General features: G+C 37.5%; 1 protein-coding gene across 1 annotated transcript; it reads right to left on the reverse strand.

Annotated features, from left to right (window-relative positions):
- Positions 1-5,469: 5,469 nt before the first annotated feature.
- On the reverse strand, positions 5,470-6,420 carry LOC128636516 (3-galactosyl-N-acetylglucosaminide 4-alpha-L-fucosyltransferase FUT3-like). The gene has a single exon (XM_053689519.1). It carries the CDS (start codon positions 6,418-6,420, stop codon positions 5,470-5,472), a length of 951 nt encoding a protein of 316 aa, XP_053545494.1.
- Positions 6,421-14,737: the final 8,317 nt, after the last annotated feature.

Genomic DNA, 14,737 nt, shown 5'->3' on the forward strand with positions numbered 1-14,737 from the left:
GCTTGTAGGGAGCTTGCAGGGTTAATTTTAGCTTTAGTGTAGAGATCAGCTTCCCACCTGACACATCAGACCCCCTGATCCCTCCCATAGAGCTCTCTTCCCTCCCCCACCCCACAATTGTCCCCGCCATCTTAAGTACTGGCAGAAAGTCTGCCAGTAATAAAATAAAAGGTTTTTTTTTTTTACTTTTTTTTAAAGCATATTTACATATGCTGCTATGTAGGATCCCCCCTTAGCCCCCAACCTCTCTGATCCCCCCAAAACAGCTCTCTACCCCCCCCCCCCACTGCCTTATTGGGGGCCATCTTGGGTACTGGCAGCTGTCTGCGAGTACCCAGTTTGCATATAAAAATGTTTTTTTTTAATTTATTTTAGTTTTTTCTGTAGTGTAGCTCCCCCCCCCCCCCAGATCAATCCCCCACCCCCTCCCAGATCCCTTAGATGAGTTCCATTACGTTTTTTTTTTATTATTTTGTACAATAATATCCAAAAGTTTCTGTAGTGTAAGCGGTTCCCACCCGCTCCCTCCCCGTGCACGCGCCCTCCCGCCGCCCCCTGTGCACGCGCGCGCGCCTGTGCGCGCCCCCGGCGATCCCGCCCCCGATCCCGCCCCCCTCTCTGACTAAGAAGCCATCGATGGCCGCCCACCCACCTCCCATTTACGCTCCCACCCACCAACGAATGCGGCCATCGATGTCCGGTGCAGAGAGGGCCACAGAGTGGCTCTCTCTGCACCGGAGGGGCAAAAATTGTTATTGCAGGATGCCTCGATATCGAGGCATCCTGCAATAACCGGAAAGCAGCTGGAAGTGATCAGGATCGCTTCCAGCTGCTTTCCAAACCGAGGACGTGCAGGGTACGTTCTTGGTTGTTAAGTGACTTTTTTAAGAGGACGTACCCTGCACGTCCTCAGTCGTTAAGGGGTTAAATTGGTATACTTTAGTTAATAATATTTAATTTATTTCGTTAGATTAAAATTATATTTAACTTAGGGGGGTGTTAGGGTTAGGGTTAGACTTAGCTTTTGGGGGTTAATACATTTATTAGAGTAGCGGTGAGGTCCGGTCGGCAGATTAGGGGTTAATAAGTGTAGGTAAGGTAGCGGCGATGTTGGGGGGACAGATTAGAGGTTAATAAATATTATGTAGGGGAAGCAGATTAGGGGTTCATAGGGATAATGTAGGTGGCGGCGGTGTGCAGTCGGCAGATTAGGGGTTAAAAATATTTATTATAGTGGCGGCGATGTGGGGGGCCTCAGTTTAGGGGTACATAGGTAGTTTATGGGTGTTAGTGTACTTTATAGCACAGTAGTTAAGAGCTTTATAAACCAGCGTTAGCCCAGAAAGCTCTTAACTACTGACTTTTTTTCTGCGGCTGGAGTCGTGTCGGTAGAGGGTCTACCGCTCACTTCAGCCAAGACTCTAAATACCAGCGTTAGGCAGATCCCATTGAAAAGAGAGGATACGCAATTGGCGTAAGGGGATCTGCGGTATGGAAAAGTCGTGGCTTGAAAGTGAGCGTTAGACCCTTTCCTGCCTGACTCTAAATACCAGCGGCCAGTCAAAAGCAGCGTTAGGACCCCTTAACGCTGCTTTTGACGGCTAACGCAGAACTCTAAATCTAGGCGTAAGTTTTTTTGGAAGTTGTAATATGATTGCAAACTGACTAGCGCAACAAGCATAACTCTAGTGGACTGATCCACTTGTAATCTAGCCTCTAGTGTGATAAAAGAGGCCGCACTGTTGAGGGGCACTTGCCTTATGAACAAGCAAGGAAGTATTTGAGTGTGTCTCTCTATTTTCTTTTTTGTATATATAGATATATATATACACATACACACACATATTTTTATATATATGTAGAGCAAAAGAGTTTCATAGGCTGTGGTAGTAGTAATAAAATCACTTTATTCATCCAAAAATGTTAAAACGGACCAGGAGGGTGTGCAGCAACAACAGGTAATCACATTGAAATGCTGACATGTTTCGGCCAGGAGGCCGTAATCATAGCTAATCAATACACCTGCAATAAAACTATTTAAAAGCAGTGCCCACTTTCTATTGGTCTAAGTATACACCAATCAATCTTGTGATGTGAGAGGAGTGTGTGGAATCGTCTGCACATAAAACAGACCAGTAACCTGTTGATCACCTTATCTAAAGTTGTGATATATCTAACATACATTCTCTAATGTTGGTTAGAGGAGAACATGTGTACTCAAGTATTCATATATAGAAATTTCAGTTCACATAACTAATACAGAGTAGTTAGGGTTAAACATGTCATGACAATATTGATCTTATGCATAATATTGAAGTATATAAATAGATATATATATATATAGGTATATAGTGGCTAATATGCCAGTATGGCTACAAATGTAAGCCATGCAAGATTTTGCTTATAGCAAATATTTGTGCTAACATAGATCCTTTGCTATAAGCAAAATCTTGCATGGCTTACATTTGTAGCCATACTGGCATATTAGCCACTATATACCTATATATATATATATCTATTTATATACTTCAATATTACGCATAAGATCAATATTGTCATGACATGTTTAACCCTAACTACTCTGTATTAGTTATGTGAACTGAAATTTCTATATATGAATACTTGAGTACACATGTTCTCCTCTAACCAACATTAGAGAATTTATGTTAGATATATCACAACTTTAGATAAGGTGATCAACAGGTTACTGGTCTGTTTTATGTGCAGACGATTCCACACACTCCTCTCACATCACAAGATTGATTGGTGTATATTAGACCAATAGAAAGTGGGCACTGCTTTTAAATAGTTTTATTGCAGGTGTATTGATTAGCTATGATTACGGCCTCCTGGCCGAAACATGTCAGCATTTCAATGTGATTACCTGTTGTTGCTGCAGACCCTCCTGGTCCGTTTTAACGTTTTTGGATGAATAAAGTGATTTTATTACTACTACCACAGCCTACGAAACTCTTTTGCTGTACATATATTTCTAAATAGCCAGATTTTCGTTTGGCTGTAAGAGCTCCGAAGCTGTTCCGGTAAGATTATCAAAGAGCTGATCTACAAAGACACAAGTGAGATTGGTCATGGACGAGACACATCCCCCTCAGATGTTCCCGGTGGTTGGATACAAGTAACACGCTAAGTGAGACACACAAAGGCGGAGCAGGACCGGTGACGATATTCGCCAAGCACCCAAATTTGTGTTGTACTGCACGCTGGAAAAGCGCACTGACCCCACAGTTCATTGAAGCAGATTAGAGCACGGACACACTGAGAGAGAACACACAAGGAGGGGGTGAATTAAAACGGTTATAAACTGCCGAGCGCATCTCGCTCATTGCTGAGAAGGAAATGCTCCCGCTCCTATGTGTGTAATGTGCCATAATCCTCTATCACATCAAAATTACAACTTGGGGAGGAAATGGACTTGTCCGTATGAATGCTTCTTTACCTCCAGCCTGGTCTAGAGTGACAGGAAAGATTATACTGAGTGCATTGTAATAAGAAAAATATGTTCATGTACTAACAATCTTATCTAAGGATGAACAGCTGTAAGTATATGCTTGGTTAAAATTACTAGTGATTCCTCATTGTTTGTATTGCCTATATATATATATAGTGTGACCCATAAAAAAGGGATATGATTGGTGCCAAAACATTATGGTTATGTTTCCGCTATTCAAAATAAATATTACATTTTAGATTTTTAGATTTTTACAAAATCTAGTGAAGGCAAAGCTATTTTTTGGATTTTCTTATACATTACTTTAACTCATTTGCACCCTGGTGTTTGTTAATCAGTTTAGTATGTGCATATTTTTTAAAAAAAAAGTTATCTATTTATCTTTTATATATTATATTTCTTCTTTCTGCTAAAAGTAATGGCTACTACTCAATACTTATCTTACTTGACCTCTCAGATGCCCTCAACACCATTAACCACGCCCTCCTCCTACAGACTCTCAGCTCTCTAAGTCTCTGTGACACTGCCCTCTCTTGGATTCACTCATCTCTCTAACAGGTCATTTTCTGTGTCATTTGCTGGTGACTCCTCCTCTTCAATGCCTTTGCCAGTTTGGGTACCTCAAGGCTCTGTCATAGGTCTTCTACTCTTCTCTACTTATACTTCTTCACTGGGTAAACTTATCAACAGCTATGGCTTCAAGTAGCACCTCTATGCTGATGACATTTAGATCTACCTCTCCATCTGTGGTCTCTCTCCTCTGTCTTTTCACATGACAGCGACTGCTTATCTGGCATTTCTTCCTGGATGGCCTCTCACCACCTAAAGATTAACATGTCCAAGACTGAGAGCCTTCTAATCCTCCCTCTAGCTCTACTCTGATTTCTGACTTTTCTATCACTGTCAGCAGCATCACTATCTCCCCATCACCCCAAGTCTGCTGCCTCAAAGTTACACTTGACTCCAATATGTCCTTCATTCCCCACACCCAAATGCTCTCTTTATCCTGCCATGACCACCTATGCAATATCTCCAAATTTCGTCCTTTTCTGAGCACTGACACCACACTAATACACTCACTTGAAATTTCCTGACTTGACTAATGTAATAACTTACTAACTGGCCTCCCTCTCTCCCACCTCTCCCCTCTTTAATCCATCCTAAATACCTCTGTCAGGCTAATCACCCTTTCCCGCTGCTCTGTATCTGCTGCACCTCTCAGTGTGTCCTGTCACTGGCTCCCCATTCACAGCAGAATTAAATTCAAAATACTCACCCTGACCTACAAAGCCCTTACCAACACTGCTCCTCACTACCTATCCTCACTATTAAACAAATATAGTCCAGCCCAACCGCTAAGGTCCAACAATGACCTGCTCCTTGCAACTTCTACCATCGCCTCCTCCCATGCTAGACTGCAGGTCCTCTCTCGTGCGACACCAACCCACTGGAATACAATTCTTTGCTCTGTCTGACATTCCCCTGATCTTTCCTCCTTTAAACGCTTCCTAAAGACATTTTTGTTCAAAGTAGCCTACCACCTAACTCAGCAACAAATTAATTCCACTTCCATAATATTTGTCTTCATCTAACTCTGTAATAACATCATTCTCACTCTTGAAGTCCTCACCTCCTGTTTCTCACCCTCCTGCCCTTCTAGATTGTAAGTTTTCATGGGAATAGGGCCTTGCATTCCTCCTGTATTTGTTTAATGCATTTTGTCCTGTCTCTTAAAAATATTGTATCATCATTGTACTTTATCTTTTGTAACCATATACAGTGCTGCAGAATATATTGGCACATTATAAATAATAATAATAATGATAATAATAATAATGATATATATATATATATTTATACACACAGTATATAAATATATATATACATACGTACATACACACACACAGCATATATGCATATATATATATATATATATATATATAAATATATATAATTTATTCATTTTTAATGTTAAGTTACTACTCTTTAATTATAACATACTATGATTTCTCCAAAAACCACTTTTCTATACTAGGAATGACTTGATATTCTGGAGCATGCTTTAATCCACTACAGGCTTTGCAATAAAGAAGTGGCCATCCACCATTTATTCTAGGCTGATAATAGGATCTCCAGTTAAAATATTTCTTATATTTCTCATCATCTTTATCCAACATTAATAGGTAATTAGCCAGTTCCTTGTGGCTTGAGAAGTCATCCACATGAATAAATGCATCACCGGGGATAAAACGCTCATAATTCTTGCGAGATGTCCCGAGCACAACAGGCACAGCCCATGAGTCAAATGCATTGGACCATATTTTCTCAGTTAAATAATCTGTATAAATTGAGTTTTCAAAGGCCAAGTAAAATTTATACTGGGAGATAGTTTTTTTGAAATCAGCCCAGCTGAGTGGTTTGTGCCCACTCCCGTAAATATCAATTTGGATATATTTCTTCAGTTCCTCATAATATGAAATACGAGGGATACCTGGATACCATTTACTTACAACCCAAGACACTAGTTTAGCCTTAGGTGGAATTGTGAAATTTTGAATCTCCTTCAATATTTCAACATGACCGTAGGGAACAAAAACATCAGAATCTTTACGAAATGTCATGGTCATGTTAAACTGATTGTCCAGATAATGCAAGTTTTTAATAATCAGCGGAGGTTCCAAGTTGAACCACACCCAGCGTTGAAACCGATGTCTTGGTTTTTGGGGTAAAGCATTTTTGTTATACATTATATCAAAGTGATGCATAATGAGAGCATCAGCAGTATCATACAGACCCCTGTCTGCTGTAAATTTGCATCCGGTGATATTGTAGTCCTTCTGGCATCTGTCTAATGGGAAAGGTTGTCCGAAAGGCCACACCCAAACCAAGATAAGGAGTTCTTTCACAGAATTCTGTTGGCATACAGAAAGATTGGCACTGTTTGGTTCCATTGCTTTTGCAGTTGCATCTGTTGTTTGGTTTGTAAAGATAATTTGTAATATATGATTTCTATTGGAAGTAAAAGAGATACAAAATATGAATATAAATATACAAGAGAAAATAATTAAATGATGCGTCTGGATGTTTTTCAAATTCATATTTAATCTGTAGAGGAAAAAAGAAAGGTACAATTAGTATTAAATATCAGCTCCCATACACTATGAACAAAATGAATGAGATAATGTGCTTAATGTGTAAAGCAGCCTGCTTACTGCAAGTTAAATAGGAGTGGCCATCTTCTCAATAAATCACAGCAAACTTGTTTATTCAGGGTGATTAACAGCTTCTGCTCTTGTTCAACTGGTCATGTGAGAGGGGGGTGGGGGCGCTAATTTCAGGTTGCAGACATACAGGGGTAGATTTCGTAAGCAGCGGATGCTGCTTTTTACGCCTGAATTTTCCGGCTCACCGGAAACTTAAGTTAAGAAGCAGCGGTTGTAAGACCGATGCTCCTTAACTTGTCCTTTTAGGTGGCAGACTGCAATCATCCTGATCCGATCACGATGATTAACACCCCCTGCTAGCAGCCGATTTGCCGCAAATGTGCAAGGAGCGGCATTGCACAAGCATTTCACAAGAAATGCTTGTGCAATGTTAAATGCAGACAGCGTATACTGTCAGCATTTTGCAATGTCGGGCAGACATAATTCACTACAGGTGCTTTTTTCAACTGAAGTTTATTTTGTTTCTAATTTATTTTTTAAAGATAGAACTTTCTCTCTAACAATAATGTAATTCTCGATCTTTGAAAAATTGTTCCCTCTGTTAATCAAATCCTTGACAAATAAATCACACAAAAATGGAAATAAATGTATTTTCTCCATCTGCAACAGGGCTAATTGTAATGCAGGGGATGAAGATGCATTATGTGTTGCTGGTTTGCAGAAAATAGTACGTTTGGGAGGATTATTGATATTTATTCTGGAAATGAAGGGATATATAAGAAGGCAATCAATACAAAATGAAAACTGTGTAATAGCACACAAATGATTTTAACTGGAGTAGGTATTACCTTAAAGGGCTATGATACCCAAATGTTGAAACACTTGAAAGTGATGCAGCATAGCTGTAAAAAGCTGACTAGAAAATATCACCTGAACATCTTTATGTAAAAAAGAAAGATATTTTACCTCAAAAATTCTTCAGTAGCCACATTCCATTGTAAAGGACTTCTAAGCAGCAAATCAGTATGTCTGTCCCGGGACAGCTAAGGGAGTGAGCTTTCATGCACGCTCATCTTATTTCCCTATTCAGTTTAAGGAGGTTTACTATGAAATCTCATGAGAGTTGAATGAAATCTCATGAGATCACAGTAATAGAGTTCATGACCTCAGCATTGTTGAGGCTAATTGGCTGCTGTTCATTTCTTCAATTTTTGTTTTTTACCTGCAGCTGGGCATCAGCTGAGTATAACTTTTTACACAGAACTTACTCTGGTGAGCTGAGGAGATTGTGAGGTAAAATATCTTCCTTTTTTACATAGAGATGCTCAGGTGATATTTTCCTTTCAACTTTTTACAGTTATACTGCATCAGTTAAAAGTGATTTAGCATATGATAATTATGTCCCTTTAATAATCTTTAGTCTACGGCACCATGGAGAGTGGGTAGTGATCAGAGGAGAAAGTATTGCAAATGCAGCTAAAGCCCAGTCTGTTAACCATGACAAAACAAGGTACATAAATCCAAAAGGTAGGCGCACTGTGGCAATGAAGATGACTCCTCAATGTAAAAAGTCACAAATTTATTGTTCAAACTAAACAAAAACATAACAGACAAACAGCTGATGTCAGCACACTTTAAAACAAACACACAAATTGTGTGGTCAAGAGCAAATTCAGATGCGTTTCGTGCGCATGCTTACTTGGTCACTGCATGATTGCAGACATGACCGCTTACAGCTTTATAACAATTTCTTAAAGGTAAATTACCTATTTTACAACATAGTGTTACTGAATTTGATACATGTACATTCTACAATGCACAGATTGTATAGTTACTAAATATTGATACATTTTAGTTTAGCGAACGAGAAATAATGCACATTTTTGTTACTATGCATTCCCTTAGAGACAACTCATTCTATATCAATCTATAACAAATATATATATATATACATATTTAAAATTCCTACGAAACATATTACTCAAAAAACGTGTTCTGATTCATCAGCTAAATAAATCCATTACCTATTGGTTCAATTAATTATTCCTAGCAGTAATTACATGTAATACCAAATTAAACCCTAATTCCTCAAATAATAGAAATATATTTGTTACACTTTGTGTCTATGTATTTATGCATTTCAGCATAAAAATATATGTTAGAGCATGTAAAAATAATCTTTCTTAAACAGTTCTCTGATAAAAAGATCTAAATCTCTCCTCACATTGAGTCCCTGAGGACTACTGGTTTTGAGACTTCTCTTTTGTTCAATTTATCCTCCCTATTTCCACCACGTTTCCACATTGGAACATGGTCAATTCCCTGTGGTTTTAATATGGTTGCATCTGAATTATATAATGTTTTGAAATGTCTAGATACTGGAGTATCTGCACCTTCATCTTCAATTGATCTTACATGTTCTAAAAATCTGTCTTTTATTTGACGTTTGGTTTTTCCCACATATTGAATTTAGCATAAGAGACATTTTAACAGATATACTACATGTGTAGATGAACAATTTATGTAGTATACCAATGACACACTGCAATATGTAAATATTTGTACACTGCCCCTTTAATACATTTTTTTGTATAGCATATATGTGTCCCTTTTTTCAAAAAAATACACTATAGTACAATTATTCTTACTCTTGTTCTTTATAGATGAATTGATGTTACATCAATAAAAGAGTGCTCTATTATTCATGTATATGCATTGAAAAATTTAAACATTCTATCTCTGCATTGGAAACATGTTACAAGGTGTATTGATATATTTCCGCAATGTCATGTTTAGATTTGCCCATTATGGTTAAATAGGTAGCAAGTATAGTGGCATTTCCATGGACAAAATATGAATCCGCAATAAAGCTTACATGCAAAGATTGAGCATGTAGCTATCATGACGAGATGCTGATGAGTTTGAGAGAATTTGTATGTATGAGAGGTATGTTTGGGTCTGTCCAATCAAGATTGAGTAATTGACCTTTAAAAAGCATCTCATAGACACACCTGCATATTCCTTGACAAAGGGCTGAGTCTCGGAATTTGTTTTGACGCCATCACCTGCATTTTCCTGTTGCGGACAAGTGACAGATTCAAAAGAATACAAGGATTGGTGTGACATTGAGGTAGAAGACAAGAGGGGTCCTGAAGACTTCCATTTCCACACCCAGCGGTGGTAAGTCTCACGGTTGTACTTCGCACTACAAGAGCAAAGATCCAGGTAACACTGATACACGTCTGTTTCTGTGTAAAATGCTGCAGCGAGATATGCAAAGGCTGTGTGAGCTGATTTAAAAAAAAGTGTTGGATACGCTGTGCACTATGAGTGAAGATTCATTGGTGTGAGGTTGGAGTGTTAAATCACAATTATTACCTCTGTCACAATCGATTGATGTATATGAGACAATTTGTAACTGTCGGATAAGACACAGCAGCCTCTTTGGATATATACTAGTAAAGGAAATTGAATTACGAACTGTGACAGTGTAATATGTGTTAGAACTTGTATTCACAGATATGCTGTAGGAGAATACGAAGGAGCAAATGATGTTGTTTATGCACACAAAGATCCAAACATAAGATTGACACTCATTGCAAGTTTGGGACAATATTTGAAAAAGAAAAGATTGGGTCATTATTCCAAATAAAGAAGTATTTCTCTTTTGACAGCAACATACTGAATACTGACATAGATTACGTTGTCTCAAGGGACCATCAAGAGACATTTCCAAAGAATATTATTACACTATTGAGACTGAGAGACTTTGGTTGCCTTTTTTTATTCCCCCTTGGGACGCCTTGGGGGTAGTATATTGTACATATTTTTTCTGTATACCCTTTTTTTCTGGGAAATGTTTGAATTATGTTTGATTGTATTATTCAGCTCATCGTATTGAGCAGTTTAGATTTTTGTGCGGTTTTGTATGGTGGATGGGGCTTGTGAGAATGAGAGCAGACAAACATTAGTGTTCTCATCACTGTGATAATTTGAAAAGATATCTAATGCATACTTGTTAAATAATAAAGGATACAAGTAAATTTGACTTTACTGCACATTTCATTTCAGTGGCATGGAGTAAAATACCATGCCGACGTAAGATGGACAGACCTCAATAAAAATGTGGGCTTAACATTTAAAGAGAAAGTACACATAGTCATTTAGAACCCTCCCTCAACAGACTAACCCATGATGACTTCACTTAAACAGATACCCCTTTAAAAGTCCTCCATTTTATGTCAAAAATAAATATTTATATATATATAATCTGTAAGGAAAATGTATATAGCATTTAAATACAATAACAATTATAAAAATAATATGTTATAAGCCTGGACCACCCTTGCCATTGGACTAGAACAATATGCGCTCCAGTGCCCCAGTCAAGTGTTAAGAACAGGTGTTACTTCTGAATTCCGGACTGTAGAAAAGGTGCCCCTTTTTAGAGCAAGGATTAATGGCACTTTTGTAATTGGCTGTACCACACAATGACACATTTGATGGGGACTCTTTTTTAAATGAAGACTTCAGCAGTAAGTCTGTTGAGGAGAGGGGTTCATAGTAATTATCTGTACTGTCTATTTTAGTCCCAGTGAGTAGTGAGCTGCCCCCAGAGAAAATAATGAAGCTCTGTGGAAAGTGATGAGAAGCAGATTCAAATAATTAATAATTCCACAATTTGTAATGGGATATGAAACCCAAACTGTTCTTTTGTGATCCAGAGAGAACATACAATTAAAAAAAAAAAATCCCATGATATTCTTTGTTGAAGAGATACCAAGGTAAGAGTCTGGAGAACAACATGGCATGGAATAGAACTGCCATCTAATGGTCTTACAAATGGGTAACATTCTTGCATAACTGCTGCCATATTGTGCACCAGCCATGTGAATGCTCCTGAGCTTTACATTCCTGCTTTTAAACAAACAATACCAAGAGAACAAAGAAAATGTGTTAATAGAATTAAATTAGAAAATTGTTTAAAATTGCATGCTGTATCTGAATTATGAAAGTCAATGTTGGGTTTTATGTCCCTTTAAGTTGTGGTGTCACAGCAAGTTCTTTTAAATAGATATAAACCCCAACATGTTCTTTTTGATTCAGACAAAGTTTAAAAAAAGTTTCTAATTTACTTTTATTATCAAATTTGCTTTGTTCCCATAATATTTTGTGTTGAAGAAATACCTAGGTTGGCATCTGGAGCCATCTAGTGCTCTTGCAAATAAATAACATTCTAGCAAAACTGCTGCCACATAGTGCTCTAGAAATGGGCTGGCTCCTAAGCTTACATCCCTGTTGTTCAAAAAAAAAATGCCAAGAGAATGAAAAAAAAAAATGATGACATAAGTAAATTAGAAAGTTGTTTAACCTTTTAACGCCGTTATGCCGTTCTATTCCGTCATATTTACACTGGGCTTTAAAGCCGTTATGACGGAATAGAACGTCATATCAAACGGCTGTCCTGAAGCCTTCTGCGCTTCAAGGACTTGATCGCGGTCTGGAGGGCGTTCCTAGGGTTGTAGGGACGCCCCCCAGATGCGATCCAATAATTGAAATCTCGCGATCGTATGCACGATCGCGTAGTTTCAATTTGTCTACATCGGAACAGGTGTTCCGATGTAGACACTTTAACCCTGTCACGAAAGGGTTAAAATCGCATGCTCTATCTCAATAATGATAGAACAAAAATGATAAGTTTTATATAGGGTTTGTTGAATCTAGGCCACTTACAAAGAATAAAGTAGGTTCTAGAAAATGTACTACAACCGTTTAATGAATGAATGTTGTTCTTATTAATATTTGTTCATTTTAAACCATTTAACACTGTCAAGCTTTTACAAGTCAAGAGTAGTCCACAGGTAAACCTCTTGAAATGCCTTGTAGGAACAATGTCCCAGATCTCCTTTCATGTAGCCAATTACAGACAGATATAGGGCCATAACACTACTAGCTGTGATAATGTCCCTTTAGGTATGATAAAAAGACTGTAGCCCAAGCACGTACAGCGTCCTCAGAGGTCTCAATTGAGACAAGAGCCATCTGTCCCTACAATTGGTAGTAGCATTGCTACTTGGGTGCTGCTGGGTCCTGGGCTCATCTGCTTCTTATCTCACCCTTCTGTGTGATCCCCTGGAATGTACAACTCACAGTGTATGGAAAGTGTTTAGATTTGTCTTTAAAAATATAGCGTAAGTTTACTGTACAGCACCACTGTGTGACAGCCATCTTAGAGACCCAGAAACTGTGATGGAGTATAAACAGCTGTGTAATAGTCTCACACATACATAAGAATCTAACCTTCCATTTAAATGTCACATGCTAGGCTTGGAATCCATAACCATAGATCACAATAATGATGTGTGTGTGTGTATGTTTGTATGTATGTTTATGAATGTGTGTATGGATTGTGTATGATTTAGTCTGTGTGTTTTAATGTGTGCACGTTTTATGTATGTATGTGTGTGTGCATTTGTGTATGTATGTATGTGTGTGTATATGTATGTGTGCATGTATATGGGTGTGTATACTATATGAATGTGTGTATGTTATAGTCTGTGTGTATTAATGTGTGCATGCTTATGTATGTGTGTGTTTGTGTGTGCATGTGTGTGTATGAATGTGTGCATGTATATGGGTATGTATACTTTATGTGTGTATGTATGTTTGCATGTATGTATGTTTATGAATGTGTGTTTGTTTTAGTCTGTGTGTATTAATGTGTGCATGTGTATATATGTATGTGTGTGTGCATGAAAGTTCATGAATCTTTGTGTAGGTGTATAATATGTATGTGTATGTGGGAGGGTGTGTGTGTGTGCATGTGTGTGTATATAGTGTGTGTTTTTGTCTGTGTGTATACTTTATGTCTGTGTATGAATGTTTTTATGTGTGTGTGTATGTTTGCATGTATGTATGAATGTGTGTATGTTTAGTCTGTGTGTATTAATTTGTGCATGTGTAAATATGTGTGTATAAATATGTGAATGTTGTTTAGTTGTATGTTATGTATGTATATATGTGTGTGTGTGTGGTGTGTTTTTGTCTGTGTGTATGTATGTGTGTGTATATTTTATGTGTGTTCGTGTTTATGTATAAATGTATATATGTTTTTGTAAGTGTATGTTATGAATGTATTTGTGTGCGTTTGTATGTTTATCATTGTGTGTATGTAGTGCATTTCTTGTCTGTATATATGTATGTGTGAGTGTGTATGTGTGAGTGTGTGTGAGAGTGTGTATGTGTGAGTGTGTGTGAGAGTGTGTATGTGTGAGTGTGTATGTGTGTGTGTGTGAGAGTGTGTGTGTATGTGTGAGTGTGTGTATGTGTGTTTTAAAAGGTCTGAGATGTTTTAGTAGGAAACATAAAGACTTTCCAAATTGTAACTATAGAGTCATGTTACTTAATGATTGTGTAATGAATGTTAAAGAGACACTAAACTACATTTTTTTTCCTTTCATGATTCAGATAGAGCAGGCAATTGTAAGCAACTTTCTAATTTACTCCTATTATCAATTTTTTTAGTTCTCTTGCTATATTTATTTAAAAAGCAGGAATATAAAGCATAGGAGCCATCCCATTTTTGGTTCAGAACATGGGTAATGCTTGCTTATTGGTGGGTAATTGTCCGCCACCAATAAGCAAGGGCATGCTCTATCTGAATCATGAAAGAAAACATTTGGGTTTAGTATCCATTTAAATGAAGAGGTAATGCAAATTATAGATACATATTTCAGTAACTCCGTTATTAGAATGTAACATTGATCATATGGTGAGATTTGTCCTTGTTCTTTAGCAATGGTCTTTATTTTAGATGTTTCTCATAATACAAATGCATTATATAGAAGTTATGCAAAATTAACTTAGCAAACTTACACAACTTTTTTTATTTATTTTTTCTAATTTCCTTCTAATATAACATTTTAATCATTTTCTTAGTATCTTTAGTTGAAGGAGCAGAAATGGGAGCAATTGGGTGAGCCAATAACAAACAGTATATATGTGCAGCCAGCAATCAGATACTTTTTCTTTAACATAGCAATCAGATACTTTCTATCATGCATTACAGGGAGTGCAGAATTATTAGGCAAATGAGTATTTTGAC

Source organism: Bombina bombina, chromosome 7 (assembly GCF_027579735.1).
Source record: "Bombina bombina isolate aBomBom1 chromosome 7, aBomBom1.pri, whole genome shotgun sequence".
NCBI lineage: Eukaryota > Metazoa > Chordata > Amphibia > Anura > Bombinatoridae > Bombina > Bombina bombina.